General features: G+C 42.1%; 2 protein-coding genes and 1 long non-coding RNA gene across 4 annotated transcripts in view; 2 read left to right on the top strand and 1 right to left on the bottom strand.

The window, feature by feature from the left end:
* LOC131383963 (uncharacterized) overlaps positions 1–21,662 on the bottom strand; it is a 54,822-nt gene that overhangs the window by 21,192 nt on the left and 11,968 nt on the right. Inside the window, exon 2 of the long non-coding RNA XR_009214379.1 lies at positions 9,972–10,096. This is a non-coding gene — a long non-coding RNA (uncharacterized LOC131383963). The remainder of the gene's footprint in view (positions 1–9,971; positions 10,097–21,662) is intronic.
* On the top strand, positions 971–16,198 carry ZNF660 (zinc finger protein 660). 2 transcript variants are annotated; one of them, XM_032161873.2, is made up of 3 exons: positions 971–1,014; positions 2,122–2,230; positions 10,051–16,198. In XM_032161873.2, the coding sequence occupies exon 3, from the start codon at positions 10,231–10,233 to the stop codon at positions 11,218–11,220; it is 990 nt and encodes a 329-aa protein (XP_032017764.1). In that variant the 5' UTR covers positions 971–1,014; positions 2,122–2,230; positions 10,051–10,230; the 3' UTR covers positions 11,221–16,198. The 2 variants fall into 2 exon arrangements, with proteins under 2 accessions (XP_032017764.1, XP_058297940.1); XM_058441957.1 differs by lacking the exon at positions 971–1,014 and adding an exon at positions 8,485–8,645 and having other exon boundaries at positions 2,191–2,230.
* ZNF197 (zinc finger protein 197) overlaps positions 2,174–21,662 on the top strand; it is a 53,437-nt gene continuing 33,948 nt past the window's right edge. Inside the window, exon 1 of the mRNA XM_058441953.1 lies at positions 2,174–2,230. The gene's annotated coding sequence lies outside the window, so the exon portion shown is untranslated. The remainder of the gene's footprint in view (positions 2,231–21,662) is intronic.

The following is a 21,662-nucleotide window of genomic DNA, read 5'->3' as shown; positions in this document are numbered from 1 at the left end:
AAGAGCAAAACTCATGCAAGGTTTATGTTAGAATGGCTAAGGACAGGCAGCAAAGAATTCACAGAATTTATAGTCACAGGCTTCTTGGCTTCTTTCATGTCTCATAGCTAACAAGTCTTTGAATATGTGGTAAGGGAAAAAAGTGAGATCATGTCGTTCTTCTGTCCCCAAGCCCTCCAACTGTTACGCAGAGCAAATCCAAAGCCCTTATCGTAGCCTACAAGGTCCTAAATGTGCACCTCTCCACCCCACTCCTGATTAAAGAATTTTGCTCCTAATGGCCCACTATGGGAATACTCTTTCCCCAGATAGCCACATGCTTCAATTGCCCACTTCCTGTCTCTGCCCTCCCTGTCATCTATAAAATAGTCCCACCGCTATCTCCCTCTCCCCTTACTCCCTCTCTCCCCTTACTACTACGTTCTGCATATTTATTTATCGTCTCCCTTGACTTGAATGTAAACCCAATGGGGCAGAGAGTTCATTTTCTTCACTACTGTATCCGCAGCGCCTGGAACAGTGAGTGACACAGTAGGCACCCGAAACGTCTTTTCATATGCTGCCAATAAACCATAGCTGATCCTGGCTTTGAGGCTGAATGACCCAGATCTGTAGAAGGAAAGATGACCTCTGCTCAGCAACCGGAGCTGGGGGTGTAACTTCAGGGAGTCTCAGCCTGAGGCTGGCAGCCTGGCCACCCAGTTGCTCGGTTTCTTTCCGCCCTAACCAAGCCCCCTGCCCAGCTTCCACCACTTCCGGGGCCCTACTCACATTGGCTGAAGTCGCCAAGCCCTTCCCTCCAATGATAGGGCAAAGCCCGGAAGGGAGGCAGGGCCAGAGCGTCTGCGGACCGCGCGGGGCTTCTGAGGGGCGGAGGGACTCCAGCCCGAGGGCACAGAGATGTGGAAACCTCACGAAGCCTAGAAGGGCCGGAGGGACAGGCTGGGAGTTAGGTGGGAGTTGCTGACGCAGTTCCTTCTGCGCTTTGTTCAAGATGTGGGCCTGGCGCTTTCGGTGAGAGGTGCTCTACAGTCTGGCGTGGGGGTTCGGGCCGGGTTCTGGGAGCGTGTGGGAGACGCAGGTCGGGAGGCCAGGGCTCCTCTGCGGCTGCCCGCTGCTGAGATGGGCGCGGCAGCCAAGGGGTCGTTGTGGGCCTCCCCTTTCTCTCGTTCAGTGTTGCCCCTTTGTCCTGGGTCTAGTCTCCGACTCCTCGTAGCTGCTCGCTTGGACCAGGCTGGCCGTGGTGACAGCACTGTGTCGTCCCCGCTCCTAGGCAGTGGGCCGTCCGGGTAATAGCAGTCGAGTCCGGCCCAGGCTGTCAGAGGACTCCACAGCCCCTGAGTATTTGACTCAGATCACCAGTCCAATATCCCTCCCGTTACCAGTGAGGAACCTGGGGCCCAGAGAGGAGGGCGGAGTCTTGCCCAAGTTTACCCATTCATTCATTCATTCATTCATTCATTCATTCAACAAATATTATTGAGCACTAACCCAGTAGTGTGCTAGGTCCTGGGGTTTTGGTTGTGTACAGGGCAGAACTAAATTCTAGTAGGGGAGAAATGAAACAAACTTGAAGGGTTAGAGGCAGAGCCTGGGGATCTGGAGGGGGAAACACAAAACATATTTGAGGCTTAGTAATCCTAAGAAATGGGTAAACGGAAAAAAGGAACATTCTTTTTCTAGTGCTCTTTTAAAGCCTTGTTTCTTTCTGTCTTCCTAAAGACACTTGACTCAGCAAAGTTCCTCTCATCCCCCTTGTGCAGACTTTCTGTGGAAAGCTGGATTGCAAAGAAGTTCTCCACTGCATTGTATTTTGCAGTTAGATGAGAATATGGAAGCTTTTAAATATCAATGGATCGGGTGAAAAGGGGAGGCTGTGGTGTGATGGAATTAGGATTTCCTGAAGACACAGAAGGCTTTTTAATCACTTACTAGCTATAGGGCCTTGGGCAAGTCACTCAATCCCTGGGAGCTTCATTCCCTCATCTTTACACTGGAAATGATCCTTCTTACTGCCCACAGTTCTATAGGAAGGGAAGTTACCCAAAGATGGGACACTGCCCTGAGTGTCCACTTGGAGTTCCGGGCACAGCGAACTCAGTCATTTATATCTGTTTACAGTGACTCAAGACCCTCTTAGGAACTTCTTCACTGAACTCAAGGAGGAGATCAGGCAAGATCTGTGCTGGGCAGATCCTTTGGATTGAGGCTGCTGTGCATAGGAATATGGGTGAGTCATTCCATTCTCTCCTGGGCAGATGAGGCCTAGATTGTGAAGTTGGTCTGGGCACAGGAATCCTGCTTGTGGGCACCAGGGTTGAAAAGGAGCTTTTCTCAGTGGTATTTATCAAACAGGAGAAAAGCACTGAAGTGGGCAGGGGGCCTCTGGACCTGGAGGAATAGAGTTTTGTTTCAGATGGGAATAAGGGTGATGTAGTAGAACTCAAAATTGGGTATCATAGGACTTGGATTTGAGTCCCAGCCCTCCTCTGAGTTCCAGGTTTTCCTTCTGTATATTTGGATATAAGACTGGATAGACTGGGAGGTTCCTTCCAGCTCTGACATACTGAGAGTCTCTGAATAGTGGGACCAGGTCAATCTCTTAGGGAATTTAGTCCCTGAGAGACAGAATTGCCAAGAATGCAAATACACCATTATGGTGTTTCCCAGATAATATGAAGCACAAAAAGGACAAACATGTAGAGGAGGGATGGTAGTAGTGATGTGTGGATTTGGCTCTCAGCATCCCTATGTGCACTCCAGGTGTTAGAATCTTAAACTTGTTTAATTTACCATTTCAAATCAAACAACACTGACTGAGCCCTCTCTGTGTCAGACAGTGTGGTATCTACAGGCAAATTTATGGGATCTGCTCTCTGAGGGCACAGAGCTTAATGTATACATGTGAGGAGGGACACAGACGTACAAGCAATTCCAGTATAAGGCAAACTCTATTTTATAGATTTGTTATGGCATTTTTTGGAATACAGAAATTTTTATGTGTCAGATATATCAGCTTTTTTACATGGTGTTAGCCTTTGTTTTATGCTTGAGGCTTAGGCCTTTCCCTGAGATCAAGTAGTCCCTTGATATTTTCTTCTAATTCTTCCTTTTCTTTCGATGTTTACATTTCACTTGTGCATCCCTTGAATTTATTTTCAGGTATTTCCTCTTATTCCTTACTCCATTGCACCTAATCAATAACCAAGAACCATGTAACCATTGCTTAGAGGGACTTGAACAGGCAGATGATGCTGGTGAATTAAAGGAAGACAGCCTCCAAGTAAAGCCTCTCTCTCTCTCTTTCAATAGGATTCTACCCTTTATGTATTTTTCACAGCCTGAAATGGATAGTGGTCCTAGGATTAGAACACTTACCTACCAGTCTCAGAGATTTGTGGGTTAGAGATCTGCAGGGCCTTATCAGTCCTCATACATTCACTGGCTGCCTGAGATTTTGCTTTTCTGTACAGTTGCCTAGATACCCCTAGTGTCCTACTGGCCCATGGCCTCATGTTTCCCTCCAAACTTCTCCAGCCAAGACCCTACTTCCTTAGTACCTAGGAATTCTTCCAGGATTTCTGAGGGAATTTCCTATCCAATCAGGCAGAAGGGAGCAAATAGGTTTCTTTTTGATCAAACTCTCCTCATTTGGCTCTCTTTGATCTCCTGTCTGGTCCTGCTTCCTCCTCAGCTCCTCCATCACCACCCTGGGCTTTCTTACAGTGCATCGCTGTGCATTTCTCTTTCTCTCTACCTGCCCCTTTGTGTTAGGCTGTTCTTGTGTTGCTATAAAGAAATACCAGCTGGGCGCAGTAGCTCACACCTGCAATCCCAGCACTTTGGGATGCTGAGGTGGGTGGATCACCTGAGGTTGGGAGTTTGAGACCAGCCTGACCAACATGGAGAAACGCCGTCTCTACTAAAAATACAAAAAATTAGCTGGGCGTGGTGGCGCATGCCTATAATCCCAGCTACTCGGGAGGCTGAGGCAGGAGAATCACTTGAACCTGGGAGGTGGAGGTTGTGGTGAGCTGAGATCACGCCATTGCACTCCAGCCTAGGCAACAAGAGCGAAACCTTGTCTCAGAAAAAAAAAAAAAAAAAAAAAAAAAAAGAAAGAAATACCTGCAACTGGGTAAATTGTAAAGAAAAGAGTTTAAATTGACTCACTGTTCTGCAGGCTGTACAGGAAGCATGGTGCCAGCATCTGTTCAGTTTCTGGGGAGGCCTCAGGAAGCTTTTACTCATGGTGGAAAGTGAAGTAGGAGGAGGCAGAGCATGGTGAGAGTAGGAGCAAGAGCAAGGCGGAGGGATATCACACACTTTTAAACAACATGATCTCACGAGAACTCAACTATCACAAGGAAAGAACCAAGAGGATGGCGATAAGCCATTCATGAGAAATCTACCCCCATGATCCAGTCACCTCCCAACAGGCCCACCTCCAACATAGAAGATTACATTTCAATGTGAAATTTGGAAGGAACATCTAAATGATATCACTCTTCTAACCCAAATCCCTTTCTCAGTAAGCTTATCTGTTTTTTATTTTTAAAATGTGTTTATTTATTTTGAGACAAGTTCTCACTGTCTCCTAGGCTGGAGTGTGGTGGCGTGATCATAGCTCACTGCAGCCTCGACCTCCCTCAGCCTCCCAAGTAGCTGGGACCACAGGCATGTGCCACCACACCTGGCTCACTTTTTAAAATTTTTTTTTACCCAGGCTGATCAAACACCTGGGCTCAGGCAGTCCTCCCACCTCACCCTACCAAAATGCTGGGATTATAGGAGTGAGCCACCGTGCCCAACCCTCAGTAAGTTTATACATTTTCATGACTCCCTCTGTCTTTTCATTCTCAAATTTGCCTTCATGATATATTCCTCTTCCCCTTGTCTAAAATGTTTCTGCATGTCCCCATCTTGCTTAGTGACGCTACCATTCTTGGTATTCAGACATGGATCTGATGACCTTGGATTGTTTCCTTCAGTCCATCCTCTGTATTCAAAGGAACATGGATGTGTGCGTTATACATCTGGATGCGTTCCTGAAAATAGCTAGACTTCATTGTTCTCTGTTCTCTCATCTTGGATTAGGGTCTTGCTATCTTATTCATTTGTTCATTCATTCAACAGACATTTAATGGGTACCTACGATGTGCCAGACCCTCCAGTATTCACCCGTACTGCATTACTAGTGTTGTCTCCTAATTCATTTCCCTTCCTCTTTTCTTTTTAACCCCCTCTAATCCATCTGGGCTAATCTTCCTAAAGAGTTCTTATCCTAATTTCACTATTGGGTAGGGTAATGCAAAATTTATTGTCCAAACAGGGATACTGTTGTGAGTTAAGGGGGCCACTATTAAATATGATGCTGGGATAGTAGGCTTAAACTAGCACTATTCTGGGAAAACCAGGATATATGATTGCCCTACTTGACATCTCTTGGATTCTTTACTTTCTGTTTCCCTCAATTTACTCCCCATGGGTTATCCCAGCTGCCTCTCTCCTCTGTTTTCCATTTCATTAAGCTGAGAAAAACGTGAATGTTCTGGGAGGTGGTAGAGGAGAAACTATGGGAACTAGGGGAAGTGCATGGTAATGCTTGAAAAACTGTATTGTTAAGTGAGAAAAAAAGGAAAATAACAAGAGTGGAAAATAGCAAGGTACAAAAAAGAATATAGAATGTAGAAAGAAAATTAAGGATAGATTTCACTCTTCTGTTTAGAACTGGTTTCCCTTTGACCATCAGTTTATATCCATATTTTTCATCTTGTAATTTCAGTATTCTGGTTGGAATCACTTCAGGCAGCTTCTTTCTTCATTTGTTCATTCCAACAACAAAAAATGTTGAGCGCTTACCATGTGCCTGGGACTGTGGTAGTGCTAGGAATACAGGGTAAGCAGGATGGACAAAATCTCTGCCTACATGAAGTTTATATAATATTATGATCTCCCATTTATTTTCATGTATACCAACCCTGTGCCTTTTTTTTTTTTTTTTTTTTTTTGAGAAAACACTGCTTATTCTCCAGGGCTCAGCCTAAATTCTGCCTTTTTAAAATGCTTTTCTCCATCATTCCACGCCTTAGTAATTGCTCCCTCCCTTCCCTAGTCCCCTTCATCTTCTTCTTGGGTAAATTGTAAATTTGAATTTGCTCTCTTATTGTTTTGCCATACTACTCCATCATAAGCTCTTTAAGGGAAGTATGATATTTCATGCTTGTATTAATCTGCTTGGGTTACCGTAACAAAATGCCATAAACTGAGTGGCTTAAATAACAGAAACTTATTTTCTCACAGTTCTGGAGCCTAGAAGTGTGAGATCCATGTGCCTTGCCATTTTGGTTTCTGGTAGGGGGCTCTCATCCTGTCTTGTAGCTGGCCATCTTCTTGCTATGTATTCTCATGGCCTTTGTGTGTATGTGTGTGGAGAGAGGGAGAGCATGTAAGAGAACTTTCTTGTGTTTCTTTTTATAAGGACACTAATTCTGTTGAATCAGGGCCCACCTTTATGACCTCGTTTAACCTTAATTATCTCCTTAGAGGCCCCATCTCCAAATACAGTCACATTGGGGGTTAGAGCTTTAACACACAAATGTTAGGGGGACACAAACATTCAGTCCATAACAATGCTTCTTTAAATTTTCCCTGTGTTAGACCCAGAACAGGGATATATACAGAGTAGGGTGCTCATTAGTTAAGAGTTTAAGAAATGTATGAAGAAAAGAGAAGTTCCAGAGAAGATTAGAAATTGAAAAGAAATTCAGAAAAAACTATCAACTTTCTCACAGAACTTTGAAGGTGAGTTCACTTGCTCTACTGCTCTACATTGCAGTCCCCTGGCTTTGCACTGTTTTCTCCACCTGCTTCATCCTTTATGATTAGGAGAGGTAGCAGCAGCTGGATGTGAGTGAGGCCAGGATCCTGGCAAGAATCCACCCTCCCTCACCATTCTCTCTTCCTACCCTTCATATCTTGGGCATGAGTTTGTATGTGCCTGTGTATGGAATCAGTGGTCACCCGCACTTCTGAGATGTGAACTCGAATATGTGCAGTTATCTTTTTGCCAGTCTCGAGTACCACCATTTGCTATCTCCCGTCTCCAGAAAGTGTGGCTCCATTTATCAGAAAGCTATGGGACATGGAAATTGGTCAAACTTTTTTTTTTTTTTGAGACAAAGTCTTGCTTTGTTGCCCAGGCTGAAGTGCAGTGGCATAATCAGGGCTCACTGCAGCCTGGACCTCCTGGGCTCAAGCAATCCTCTCACCTCAGCCTCCTGAGTAATTGGGACTACAGGTGCACACCACCATGCCTAGCTAATTTTTAAATTTTTTGTAGAGATGTAGTCTCCCTGTCTTACCCTGGCTGGTCTCAAACTTTTGGGCCCAAGTGATCCTCCCGCCTCAGCGCAAAGTGCTGAGATTACAGACATGTGCCACCGTGCTCAGCCCATCAAACTTTTTTGAATAGCAACAAGCAGTACTGCACAACAGTTGCACTCCTTCTGACCCAATTAACTCATTTGTGGAACTTTTGTCCTGGGAATATATTTTAATAGGAAGAAAATTTTATGTGTATAAGGAGATTATTATAGCATTATTGATAGTAGTTAACTTCAAGGAACAACAGAAATGTCCAACGCTGGCAAAATGGTACGTAAATTACAAAGAATTCAATGATCATATGAAGATTAAATAGCAATGTGGAAAAACATGCATTAAAAAATTAAGTGGAGTCTGGGTGCAGTGGTTCACCCCTGTAATCCCGCAGTTTGGGAGGCCAAGGCAGGCGGATCACCTGAAGTCAGGAGTTCAAGGCCAGCCTGGCCAACATGGCAAAATCCCATTTCTACTTAAAAAATACAAAAACTAGCTGGGTGTGGTGGCAGATGCCTGTAATCCCAGCTACTCAGGAGGCTGAGGCAGGGAGAATTGCTTGAACCCAGGAGGCGGAGGTTGTAGTGAGCAGAGATTGTGCCACTGCACTCTAGCCTGGGTGACAGAGCGAGCCTCTGTCTCAAAAAAAAAAAAAAAAAAGTGAGGCAGGGATTAGGGAGATGTTGGTCAAAGGATACAAAAATTCTGATAGGAGGAATAATTTCAGGAAATCTATTGTATAACATGGTAATTATAGTTAATATCAACATATTTAGACTTGAAAAGTGCTAAGAGAGATTTTAAATGTTCTTACCGTGAAAAAATAATAAGTATGTGAAGTAATGGATATGTTAATTAGCTTGATTTACCTGTTCCATGTGTAAACATTTATCAAAACGTGTTGTATGCCATAAATATATATACTTTTTTATCAACTAAAAAATAAATGAAATGAACTGCAAGAAGTAGGATGCAAAATAATATCTACCATATATTTAATTGTCTAACAATATACATATGGGCAAGTCTATAAAGGAGGATAGTCATGTGTTAGTATCATGTAGTTATCTTTTTGCTTTCTTTTACATCCCAACTCCCTTGAAGGTTTGCCATGGTTACCTGTATGAACAGAGTTTCACGTCAAACCAGTTGGGAAATTCCTGCTTATTCTGATGTTTGGTTTTGTGTATTGGCACCCTTGGTTATGCTGCCCCTACTCTGACACTTTTGCCATCGTTAGATACTTTACTATTATGCCATGCAAGGTGAGAGTTTCGTCTGCCATGATTTAACTAACCTTATTTCCCAATTTAGCCTCTCAGACTCACCCCTTAAGTAGTCTCAGTCTGTCAGAGTGACAGCATGGTGAAAAGCAGACAGACTAAACTTGCATATAAAACTGGATCCAACTGGCCGGGTGCGGTGGCTCACGCCTGTAATCCCAGCACTTTGGGAGGCCGAGGCGGGTGGATCATGAGGTCAGGAGATCGAGACCATCCTGGCTAACACAGTGAAACCCCATCTCTACTAAAAATATGAAAAATTAGCCGGGTGTGGTGGCGGGTGCCTGTAGTCCCAGCTACTCGGGAGGCTGAAGCAGGAGAATGGCATGAACCCGGGAGGCAGAGCTTGCAGTGAGCCGAGATCGCACCAATGCACTCCAGCCTGGGCGACAGAGCAAGACTCTGTCTCAAAAAAAAAAAAAGAAAAAAAACTGGATCCAACTACAGGCCAGCCCCTATGAAGTAGGCTATGATGTGACTAGGCTCAATAGTGGAAGAATTGTGTCACCACTTAACAAGATAGGGTTTACATGCAAGGATGTAGACTGGGGTCTAGTACCTGGACCTTGAGCAAAAGATGAAATCCTACTCACAACCTAAGACAGAATCCTAGTTGCTATTCTATAATACCATTTTGAGCACCTTTTACATACTGGCCACAATATCACTAGTACTAGGGGAATAGGTTAGCAAGAACTAAAAGCCAAACTGAACTAAAGTTTAGTCATCTTTCAGTTCACTTTTTCTAGGACCAGATTATAGTTGAGCCTGCCATTAGGAGTTAGATGGCTCTGAGCTGGGTGCGGTGGCTCATGCCTGTAATCCCAGCACTTTGGGAGGCTGAGGCGGGTGGATCACCTGAGGTCAGGAGTTCAAGACCACCCTGGCCAACATAGTGAAACCCCATCTCTGCTAAAAATACACAAAAATTAGCTGGGCGTGGTGGCAGGCACTTGTAATCCCAGCTACTAGGGAGGCTGAGGCAGGAGAATCACTTGAACCTGGGAAGCGGAGGTTGCAGTGAGCCGAGATCGTGCCATTGCACTCCAGCTGGGGCAACAAGAGTGAAACTCCATCTCAAAAAAAAAAAAAAAAAAAAAAAAGGAGTTAGATGGCTCCAATTCAGGGAGTAGAGGGTGAGGCAGGAAGGAACTAGGGTAGATTTTATATGATTCATTGCTTATTCTGATGCTGGACCTGCTGGGCTCCCCTCAGCCCCTGGCTTTCCATAAGCCTTTACATTGGCCTCTATATTTAACTACATTTTTGTCATCTTTTTGATCTGTTCCCCTGCCCTTGAACACTTACCACATCTTGTCCGTGGATAGTTCTCCTTCCTCTGGTACAGAGAATAGGTGACATGTGCAATTTCTGTTTCTCCTGTCAGATGGTGAAACTGGGACTGAGGAGGAGTTAATTCCAAAGCATCATTCCTGAAAAATCAGAATCATACATACTTTCAAGAGAATTCCACAGAGACGTTGCCCAGGAAGTCAAAATTTAGAAGGCTCCTCTGAAGGGAAAGAGAAGACTAGAGAGGACACTGGTATGTTCCAAGCAGGAGAAAATGAGGAGAAAGACAAGAAATTTCAAATATAAGACAGTTAATAAAGTACTCACAGAAGGGAGTGACCAAGAATCTGAAAAAGACAATAGTCAGTGCTATGACCTTGCAACAAATGAGAGAGTTCAGGCTGAAAAGAGACAGTATGTATGTACTGAGTGTGGGAAAGCCTTTAGTCAGAGTGCAAACCTCACAGTACATGAGCGAATCCACACGGGAGAGAAACCCTATAAGTGTAAGGAGTGTGGAAAAGCTTTCAGTCATAGTTCTAACCTTGTTGTTCATCGGAGAATCCACACTGGACTGAAGCCCTATACATGCAGTGAATGTGGGAAATCTTTCAGTGGAAAGTCACATCTTATTCGGCACCAGGGAATCCACAGTGGGGAGAAAACTTATGAATGTAAAGAGTGTGGGAAAGCCTTTAGTCGGAGTTCGGGCCTTATATCACATCACAGAGTTCACACTGGAGAGAAGCCCTATACTTGTATTGAATGTGGGAAAGCCTTTAGCCGTAGTTCAAACCTTACTCAACATCAGCGAATGCACAGAGGAAAAAAAGTTTACAAATGTAAGGAGTGTGGGAAAACATGTGGTTCAAATACAAAGATTATGGACCATCAGAGAATTCACACTGGAGAGAAGCCTTATGAATGTGATGAGTGTGGAAAAGCTTTCATCTTAAGGAAAACCCTTAATGAACACCAGAGACTTCATCGTAGAGAGAAACCTTACAAATGTAATGAGTGTGGGAAGGCTTTTACTTCTAATCGAAACCTTGCTGATCATCAGAGAGTTCATACTGGGGAGAAACCCTATAAATGTAACGAATGTGGGAAAACCTTCAGGCAGACTTCTCAAGTTATTCTACACTTGAGAACCCACACTAAGGAGAAACCCTATAAATGTAGTGAGTGTGGGAGAGCCTATCGGTATAGCTCACAGCTTATTCAACACCAGAGGAAACATAATGAGGAGAAAGAAACCTCATAAATAACAAATATTGTGGGTAGTAGGGCTGACTGCTGCTTTTCTAAAAAGTAGTTCTTTAGTATCAACCAACTCTACTTCTAAGAAAATAATTAGAAGTAGACAGAGATTAATGAAAGGGATGTTCATGGCAGCATCATATATGACTGAAAGAAGGAAACTAGATTTTCAACATTACAGGGTTGAAATGAATGATGAGCTATCCATGTGATGGTTCTGCAGCCATTGTAAACATTTTTAAAGACAATTTAATGCCATGGGGAAATGAATTGGATAAGACGGAAGATAATGACATACAATCCAAAATTAAAAAAAATATTTATGCATAGGAAAAATTGAGAAGGAAGTAAACCAAAATGTTAACAGTGATCATCTCTGGGCGATAGGATTATAGGTGATTTCTATTTTCTTCTGTATACTTTTCTATGCTTTCTAGATTTTCTACATGAGAATATACTAATTTTATATGCAAGAAAAAAACCACAGTATTTTTTAAATGCAATGAAGACATGCTCATTTTCACTCAGCAGTGTTATGAAAGGCACATAGTATATAGAGCCCAAAGCCCTGGGATTGCACCCTGACACTGGCATTTAGCAGCAGTGGAACCGCGAGCAAGTCCCTTCCTTTTAGAGCATATTCCCTCTTTAGTAAAATCATAAACACTGATCCATTGTCTTTTTTAGTTTTAAGACAAGCTGACTTTAGAGTTGTCAACAAAATATATAATAACACTGTTAGGTTAAAAGAACACAGCAAAAATTCACTGAACCCTCCTTTCCCACAGTTCTGGAAGGATCTGCAGATGATGGAGAACTACCTAGGCTTCGTCTTTTCAATATATGTCTACACAACCAGAAAAAAATGAAATTGAAACAATTGTAGACTCAAAAACTTCAGATACAGTCACCAATTAATATAAAACTAGTGGGAGACTCTGCCTTCACATGGTATATAGAGCTTAAAGGCTAAAAGTACAAACTTTGGGGTTGGAGAGATCCATGTTCTAACCCCAGTTCTACCATGAACTAGCTTGTCAGTTTTGGACAAGTCACTTAACTGCTCTGAGCCTCAGACCTGTGTGTAAAAAAGGAATAATTACCTACCTTACAAGGTTGTTGTGAGGATTAAGTGAGTAATGCATGAAATATATGATAAGCCAGACACATGGTAAATGATAAAATCTTAAGTATAGGACATTGGAGCAGTGTTTCTAAACACTTTAGGGAGAGTGATTAAAGAGAATTTTTGTGTAAGGTAGTACTTAGGATATATTCAGATATATTGAACAGAATACCAAGTACTAGCAGCCTAGACCTTAAGAACATTGATGGATTGCTTAAGGGGAAATCTAGAGGTAAGCAGTGCTATGTTTGGTTTGGCAACTCAGCACTTCATCAAACTTCTCTCAACTCCATAATTTTCAGCATATTGACTTTCATTTTTCATAACCTCATGGTGGCAAGACAGTGGCCACAGCTGCATCTTGCCTTCACACAACTCCTTCAAATTGGGAAGTGGAAAAGGAGCTGAGGCTTTCTCATCTGGTTTTTTCCTTTTGTCACTGAGAAAAATCTTTCCCTGAAGAAGGGAGGGAGGGGTGTTGAGCAATCAATACAACAGATGTTTTCTATCTTCCTCTGCCTTTCTTTACGACCAGCCCTCCTTGAGGGTCTTAGCCCATCTTCCACCAATATTTAAAACATTTTAAGTGCTTAGCTCAGAGTCAATCTGGAACACTTAGAATCTCCCTATTTTTAACTCAGCCATTCCTCTGTGTATACAGTGAATCCCTAAGCCCACTGCTATCTGTCTTATGCACATAGTGAATTAGTGTTTGGGGAATTTTTGATAATATGTTATTTAGTCCTCCCACTATTATACAAGGAAATTGAGTGTCATTGAGGTTAGGTGACTGGCTAGTAAGTTGTCGGAGCCAGGATTTGAGCTCAGATCTGACTTTGAAATTCATGCTTTCTTCATTATACCAAAGTGTCTCTGCCCACCATGGTGGTTCTGTATGTGAGTGGGAGACCAGCTGGCGTTTTCCCGGGTAGCTGCCTGTATGAAAGGTGATTGTATCACAATTATTTGATATTTGACCATGGTTTTATAGGGAAGATGCTGTCAGTGTTCTGTGAATGAGGTTTATGGCCTATCTCTGTACCTCGTAATTTAGTTTTAAGGCATATATATTTCTTTCTTGCTGTTACTGGAAAGAAAGAAGTGAAGGGTGAAGGTTGTATATTTGTGTGAAAAAAATTTACTGATTTTGTCCTATTTTGATAGGATAGTGGTTTGCACATAATTTGTGATATAACAGTCCTTTGCGTGGTCATTCCAAGCAGGGTTTGGAGGGCCTGGAACAGATTTGCAGCATTCATGGGACAAGCCTGGTATATCATTCCTGAGTGGAATTGTTGATGCTTTATATATTGCTGAGCAGATATTCTCTGACCAAAACATTTTTTCATCACCATGTCATAGTGCCTAAAACTCTTTCTTTAGATAGGCTTTCTTTTTTGTCTTAGAAGACTATGATCTTCAAGAGTATATATCTTCAAGGAAGGATATGATGCCATCTCATACCCAGAGATCTGAATATAGGAGAGCTTCATATTTCTTGCCCCAGGCAAGTGAGGATTATAGTCCCTTGAGGAGGCCATCACCCATCTTTTAGGCTAATACCTGCCTTGAGCTGTAGGAATAAACATTTCACAACAGGTCCCTGCATCCTTTCAGATAAACATTCAGCTATAATTTGAACTGATCACCCACCTTTCTCCAGGAGTCTCCCAGGGTTACCAACTTTTACCTCAGTCAGAGTTTAGGCATGCAGCTCTTACCATCCTTTCAAGCCCTTTAATAATACCCTCTGGAAACCAGGAACTGTCTCTTTGAATGTGTTTTCTTTTTCTTTCTTTCTTTCTTTTTTTTTTTTTTTTTTTTTGAGACGGAATCTCGCACTGTTGCCCATGCTGGAGTGCAGTGGCGTGATCTCAGCTCTCAGCTCACCGCAACGTCCAGCTCCCAGGTTCAAGCAATTCTCCTGCCTCAGCCTCCTGAGTAGCTGAGATTACAGGCACCTGCCACCACGCCCGGCTAATTTTTGTATTTTTAATAGAGATAGGGTTTCACCGTGTTAGCCAGGCTGATCTCAAACTCCTGACCTCAGGAGATCCAGCTGCCTCGGCCTCCCAAAGTGCTGGGATTATAGGCATGAGCCACCGCGCCTGGCTTTATTTATGTATTTATTTATTTATTTATGAGATGGAGTTTTGCTGTTGCCGCCCAGGCTGGAGTGCAATGGCACGATATTGGCTCACTGCAACCTCTGCCTCCTGGGTTCAAGCTATTCTCCTGCCTCGGCCTCCCAAGTAGCTGGGATTACAGGTACCTGCCACCACACCCAGCTAATTTTTTGTATTTTTAGTAGAGACGGGGTTTTGGTCAGGCTGGTCTTGAATGAATGTGTTTTCTTCACATTCTTGTCCCAATGGAAACTTGGCTGTTCCCCAAGGGCAGTGCTTACTCTGCATTCCTAAATTGCTAGTTTATGTGTCTCTCAACTCATGTACCTCTCTGTACTGCCATTTCTTCTCTCTTCTCCATCAGAAACTCAGCTCTATCAGTCATGGTTGCATACACATGTAGTCCTAGGTACTCAGGAGGCTGAGGTGGGAGGATCACTTGAGCCCAGGAGTTCACTGTTACAGTGAGCTATGATCACAACTTTGCACTGCAGCCTAGGCCACGGAGCAAGACCCTGTCTCAAAAACAAAACAGAACAAAACCAAAAACCCACAAAAACCCAACCCAGTGCTTTTGCAATATACATCACTAAACTACTGTGTATTGCTCATTCTTGTTATTTGGTTTCTTGTCTACTCACATTTATTCACTTACAGTTTTAGTACCCTGAATATTCCTGAGGAATATAAAGAGGCAATAATTTTAGCCACAGACATCCTGGTTATATAGAATTGCTCCTGTGTAGAATAAAAATATATATGCTCTTTTTAGTTGAGAGGAAAATACGAAAATCTCATTTTATATAGCCTTGAGAAGAGGGCAATATGTAAGACAAAAAATTCTGCTTAGAGAGGAAAGTGTCGCCCTGGACTTAGAAATCTTTTTTCGTAGATGGTGTGTCCTGTGTTAGGTCTTACCTGGAAGAAAATTGAAGTAAAAAACAGCTGTAAGTAACTGAGTAATTAGGATTAATTAGTAGCTGTTGAATCTAAATCCCTTAAGACTAAATTTCATTGCAGCTCTGTACCCTCAGCAAGACTTCCTTTCTTGTTTTTTCCATTTAATATAAAATTTAAAAGATCCCCATATCGTCAGGTTGTTTTTAGTCGCCAGACTGTCTTTAATAGCCTCTGATGTTATAAAACTGGAGTCATGAAATTGTTTCGCAGGAAATAGTGATAATTCCTTCAATAAACATCTGCTATTCTTATAAATATCACTTTTTTTCTTTTTGCTTACTTTCTTTGTTCAGAGTGGGAAAAAAATAGTTCAATCTGCTTTGCTTTAAGTAGCTATATTAGGGTTCTTTCTCCAGAGGGATGGAATAGGATGTATGTATATATAAAAGGGATTTTACTAGGGAGAATTGGCTTAAGGCAAAGTCCCACCATAGGCCATCTGCAAGCTGGCAAAAAAGAAGCTGGTAGAGTGTGGCTCAGTCCAAGTTGAAAGCCTCAAAACCAAAGAAACTAAAGTGTAGCCTCAGGCTGAGGCCAGAGGCCCTAGAACTCCAGGAGGCTGCTGGTGCAAGTCCCAGAGTCCAAAGACTGAAGAACCTAGAATGTTTAAGGGTAGGAAGAGAGGAAGCAAAGCACCTGGCATGGGAAGAGACAGGAGACCCAGCAAGCTTCTTATCCCCCTTCTTGTGGCTGCTTTCTTCTAGCTATGCTGGCAGCTGATTAGGTATGCCCACTGACATTTAGGGTGAGTCTTCCTCTCCCAGTCCACTGACTCAAATGTCATCCTCTTCTGTCATCACCCGCACAGACACAGAAACAGTGCTTCCCCAGCCATCTAGACATCTCTGAATCCAGTCAAGTTGACACCTAGTATTAACCATAATAGTGGCTGTTTTTAGAATAAAGAAGTGATTCTGGCTGGTTTCTCATTCAAACACTAAAAGAAGTTTGTAATTTTCACACTAGTAATACATAAGTAAGCACTCTCTAGCCATTAGAAATTTTCTTTCTGTTATTTCTTGAGAGGGCTATGTGCCATACCCTCTCTCTGGCCACACACGTGCTTCATACCCCTACTACTATGCAGACCTCAGATGGCTGTATAAAAACCAGCCATGTTCTCTGAAGTCCCTCTCTGCTCCAGAAGGTAGGTTTGAGAGGGTAAAAAAGAGATGGCAGACTCCTTTCTGTGCAGCATAGTTACAGGACCTGACTAGTTCCCATTCCTCTCTCTGATTATTTCAAATCCAGATGGCACAATTTGACTATATGGATTACAGACATACAGAAGCTGTAACCAGTCTCTGAAACCAAGGCTAGTGGACTCCAAGTTTGGGATTCACAAGAGGTAATTTTATACCTACAGATAAATTTCCCAGGCGCACCAAATCAGCATATCTATAGTGGAGCCTTGGAATAAAACAAAACTTTGCAATGGGGATCAGAGAAAATTTTCCATTAGGAGCCTTAAGGTTTTTTTTCTTTTTTCCTTTTTCTTTTTTTTTTTGTTGAGAAGGAATCTCACTATGTTGCCTTGCCCAGGCTGATCTTGAGCTCCTGGCCTCAAGCAATCCTCCCACCTTGGTCTCCCAAAGTACTGAGATTACAGGTATGAGCCACTGTGTCCAGCCCAGGAGCCTTGACTCTTTACATGACTGTTGACTGTTTTTATACTGATTATCCATTTTCCTTTGGAAGAACAGAAGACTCTTCCCACAGAAGATTTATGACAAATTACAAAATTATTGAGACTTATACCAAAGCTTGTACAATCATATGACAAATTAGCAGTTAACTGAGTCAGAAAGAAAGTGCTGTCACATTTGCAGTTAGTTTAACCACAGAATTTAGCATGTTTTTAAAAAGTAGAATAGGCCAGACGTGGTGGCTCATGCCTGTAATCCCTGCACTTTGGGAGGCCAAGGCGGGCGGATCACTTGAGATCAGGAGTTTGAGACCAGCCTGGCTAACATGGTGAAACCCCATGTACTAAAAAAAATAAAAAAATTAGCCGGGCATGGTGGTGCATGCCTGTAATCCCAGCTACTTGGGAGCCTGAGGCAGGAGAATCGCTTGGACCCAAGAGGCAGAGGTTGCAGTGAGCAGAGATTGCGCCACTGCACTCCAGCCTGGGTGATAGTGTGAGACTCCATCTCAAAAAAAAAAAAAAAAAAAAAGAATAAAACAACATGGCAAGCTGGGTATTCATAGAGCCCTTTGGCTACAAACACACAGAAATGCTGAATAAAATTTAAATATCCTTTTAAAGTATTTTCAAGAAAGTGAAATAAATCCTTAGAGCCAAAAATGAAGATGAAATGGAAGTTAGAAAGGTAAGTGTGTGGATAGTGTCTTTGGTTACCAAGAGGCAGTTTGGTGATTTGGTATCCAATGGACTTGAATTTTATCAGCCATGCAAGAAGAGGATTTGAGTCCTTGGGCTTGCAAGAGGTGGAAAGTTGGAACTGAGGTCTCCACAAGAAGCCCAGATGCTTACAGGGCTACACCCTCAGTGAAAGTATGCATTAGAAAAAAGTCAGCCAGCAGCAATGGAAGACAGCAAGGAAGATTGTGGGATTTGTCCTGTGCTTTAAGTGGGTGAGGTAGATTAAAGCTGAGGATAGTTCCTGGAGAAGGCTGACATTTGAGGGCTTTTGGCCTGCCCCTCTAGTGAGGTGGTTGCCGGGAGAAAATCTGAAGAGGAATCCAGACAGTGCAGCACAATGCCCTCTGCACAGAACATGACGTAATTAAGATAGAAGTCAAATTAAAATACATTTGGAAATTAATGCATTTCTAAAGAATTCCTAGGTTAAGAAGAAAACTTAATTTAAAAAAGGAAAAATACTTAGACATGAAGAAAACTGGAGGACAGTCTTCTATTTCTGGTCATAGAAGAGTTACAGGAACCAGAACTACACTCCTGCTTGAAATAATCTCAAATAAAATAGATGAAATAATGGCTTTTAAGACATTGGGCATCAACAACAAAATATGATGATCTCTGATAGATGGGAAACAAATGAGATGAGCCCTACAAATGTCCTAACTTATTGTCCTGAGAGAGTTACCAGACAGCTGCACAGGGATGGGAGACCCAGGTGTAGCTGTCTGAGTTGAAGAGACAACTGAGAATCTAAGGAGACCAAGGCAGATAGAGTTCACAAGACAGAATTCTGGAGGAGAGGGACCTGCACAGAGAATTCTGGGGATCTTTGAAGGGTCCCTTAGGATACTCCACAGAGTACTGGTTGGCATATGAGGAAAACTTATCTGAGGCCAAAGAACCATCCCAAAGGATTAGAGGGAATGGTGCCAGGCATAGAAATACGGCCAGGAATAGTGACTGTTCTCACAAGCTGGACTGAAAACACTGCATTGCTTTGTGCATTAGGTAGAGTACTCAGAAGGGACTGTCTCAGTAGGGAAGAACACTAAGCCACAAAATAAATCTGAAGAAAACTACTCTATAATTAAATTGCTCAAAACATTCAAAAATAAAATGACCAGAGGACAAAGACATTATGTATGGAGAAGAAGACAGGGATCACAACAGATTTCTCACTGGATACAATGCAACCATGAAGAGAGTGGAGCAGCATGTTTAAAGTACTGAAAGAAAAAAAAAACTAGTAATCTCAGCTACTCCGGTGGCTGAGGTGGGATGATCACTTGAATGGGGGAACTCAAGGCTGCAGTGAGCCATGATCACACCACTGCACTCCAGCCTGGACAACAGAGTAAGCCAAACTAGAATTCCAGACCAGTGAAAATATTGTTCAAGAACAAAGGCAAAACATATTTGCAGACATTAAAAAGCTAAAATAATGGATCACTCACAGACCTGCACTACAAGAAATGTTAAAGTAAGTCTTTTAGGCAAAAGAAAAATGACACCTGATAGAAATATGGATTTTTCCCAACCTTGGCCTTATTGACATTTTGGACCATATAATTTTTGTGGCGGGGGCTGTCCTAGCATTCTAGGATGTTTAGCAGCATCAATGGCTTTTACCCCTAGTCATGACAATTAAAAATATCTCTCAATATTGCCCCCAAATGAGAACCATTGCTATATGCCACTGCTGTACAGGAAGTAGTATAATACCACTTGAAGGTAGACGAATAACCTAAAGACATACACTGTAAATCCTAAAGCGATCATTAAAAAATAATAATTATAGCTGATCAAAAAAGTTATTGGCCAGGCACAGTGTCTCACGCCTGTAATCCCAGCACTTTGGGAGGCTGAGGCAGGCAAATCACTTGAGCTCAGGAGTTCGAGACCAGCCTGGGCAACATGGCAAAACCCCGTCTCTACAAAAAAATACTATACATATATATGTATATATCTGGGCATGGTGACACATGCCTGTAGTCCCAGCTACTCCGGAGGCTGAGGTGGGATGATCACCTGAGCCCGGGAAGTTGAGGCTGTAGTGAGCCATAATCACACCACTGCACTCCAGCCTGGGCAACAGAACAAAATTCTGTCTCAGTATAATACAAAGAAGAAAGAAAGAAAAGAAAAAAATGTTATGGTCAGGTATAGTGGCTAACACCTATAATTCCAGCACTTTGGGAGGCCAAGGTAAGAAGATTGCTTGAGGCCAGGAGTTCAAGATTCACCTGGGTAACATAGTGAGACCCTGTTTCTACAAAAAAAAAAAAAAAAAAAGATAATTTAGCTAGACATGGGGGGCATGCCTGTAGTCCTAGCTACTTGGGAGGCTGGCATGAAAAGATCACTGAGCCCAGGAGTTCAAGGCTATAGTGAGCTATAATCACACCACTGCACTCCAACCTGGGTGACAGAGCAAGTCTCCATCTCAAAAAAAATTATGGAATGTTGTTAAAACATTAGTTGAGGGAAATTATAGCACTAACTATCTACATTAGAAAATTGTATCATAGACTGTATCTACACACACACACACACACACACACACACACAAACAAAAGTAGCCAGGTGTGGTGGTGCATGCCTACAATCCCAGCTACTTGGGAGGCTGAGGTGGGAGAATTACTTGAGCCCAGGAGTTCAAATGCAGCCCGAGCAAAATAGTGAAACCCTATCTCAGTGTTAAAAAAAAATAATAAAGGAAAAGAGTAAAGTTTAAGAAACTAGAATAAAAACAGCAAAGTAATGCCAAAGTAAACAGAACAAAAGAAATAATAAAGATCAAAATGGGAACCTATAAAATGGAAAACAAGAAAACAATAGAGAAAATCAAGCCAAAAGTGGTTTTTAAAAAATAAATAAAATGCATAAACTTCTAGTAGGACTGATCAGGAAAAAAAGGAAAAGAGACACAAAGTATCAACATTGGGATTAAAAGAGGTGACATCACTATGGATTCTACACCAATTAAAGGATAATGGGGGAATGCTATAAACAACTTTATGCCAATAACTTTGATAATTTAGATCAAATGGCCAGTTCCCTGACAGACAAACTACCAATACTCACTTCAGAAAAAAAATAGTGCTGAATAGTGCTATAACCATAAAAAATAATTAAACACTTCCCCACGGACACAGAAATCTAGGGCCAAGATCACATCAAGTTAAAAAGCTTCTGCATAGCAAAGAAAACCAGCAACAAAGTGAAGAAACAACCCACAGATTGGGAGAAAATATTTGCAAATTACCCATCTGACAAGGGATTAATCACCAGAATATATAACGAGCTCAAACAACTCTATAGAAAACAAATCTGATAATTCGATTTTAAAATAAGCAAAAGATTTGAGTAGACATTTCTCAAAAAAAGTAATACAAACGGCAAAAAGGCATATGAAAAGGTGCCCAACATAATTGATCATCAGAGAAATGCAGATCAAAACTACAATGAGATATCATCTCAGCCCAGTTAAAATGGCCTTTTTCCAAAAGATAGGTGATAACAAATGTTGGTGAGGATGTGGAGAAAAGGGAACCCTTATACAGTGTTGGTGGGAATGTGAATTAGTACAACCACTATGGAGAACAGTTTAGAGGTTCTGACAAAAACTAAAAATAAAGCTACCATATGATCTAGCAATCCCACTGTTGGGCATATACCCAAAACAAGGGAAATCGGTACATTGAAGAGATATCTATACTACTGTGTTTGTTGCAGCACTGTTCACAAAGCCAAGATTTGGAAGCAACCTGAGTGTCCATCAGCAGATGAATGGATAAAGAATATGTGGTACTTATACCCAATGGAATATTATTCAGCTATAAAAAACA

This window comes from Hylobates moloch, unplaced genomic scaffold (assembly GCF_009828535.3).
Source record: "Hylobates moloch isolate HMO894 unplaced genomic scaffold, HMol_V3 SCAFFOLD_8, whole genome shotgun sequence".
NCBI lineage: Eukaryota > Metazoa > Chordata > Mammalia > Primates > Hylobatidae > Hylobates > Hylobates moloch.
This window is presented reverse-complemented; position numbering and strand designations above follow the sequence as displayed.

Coding starts and splice junctions, on each gene's coding strand:
- ZNF660 (XM_032161873.2), top strand. CDS start 10,231: ATGAGGAGAAAGACAAGAAATTTCAAATATAAGACAGTTAATAAAGTA.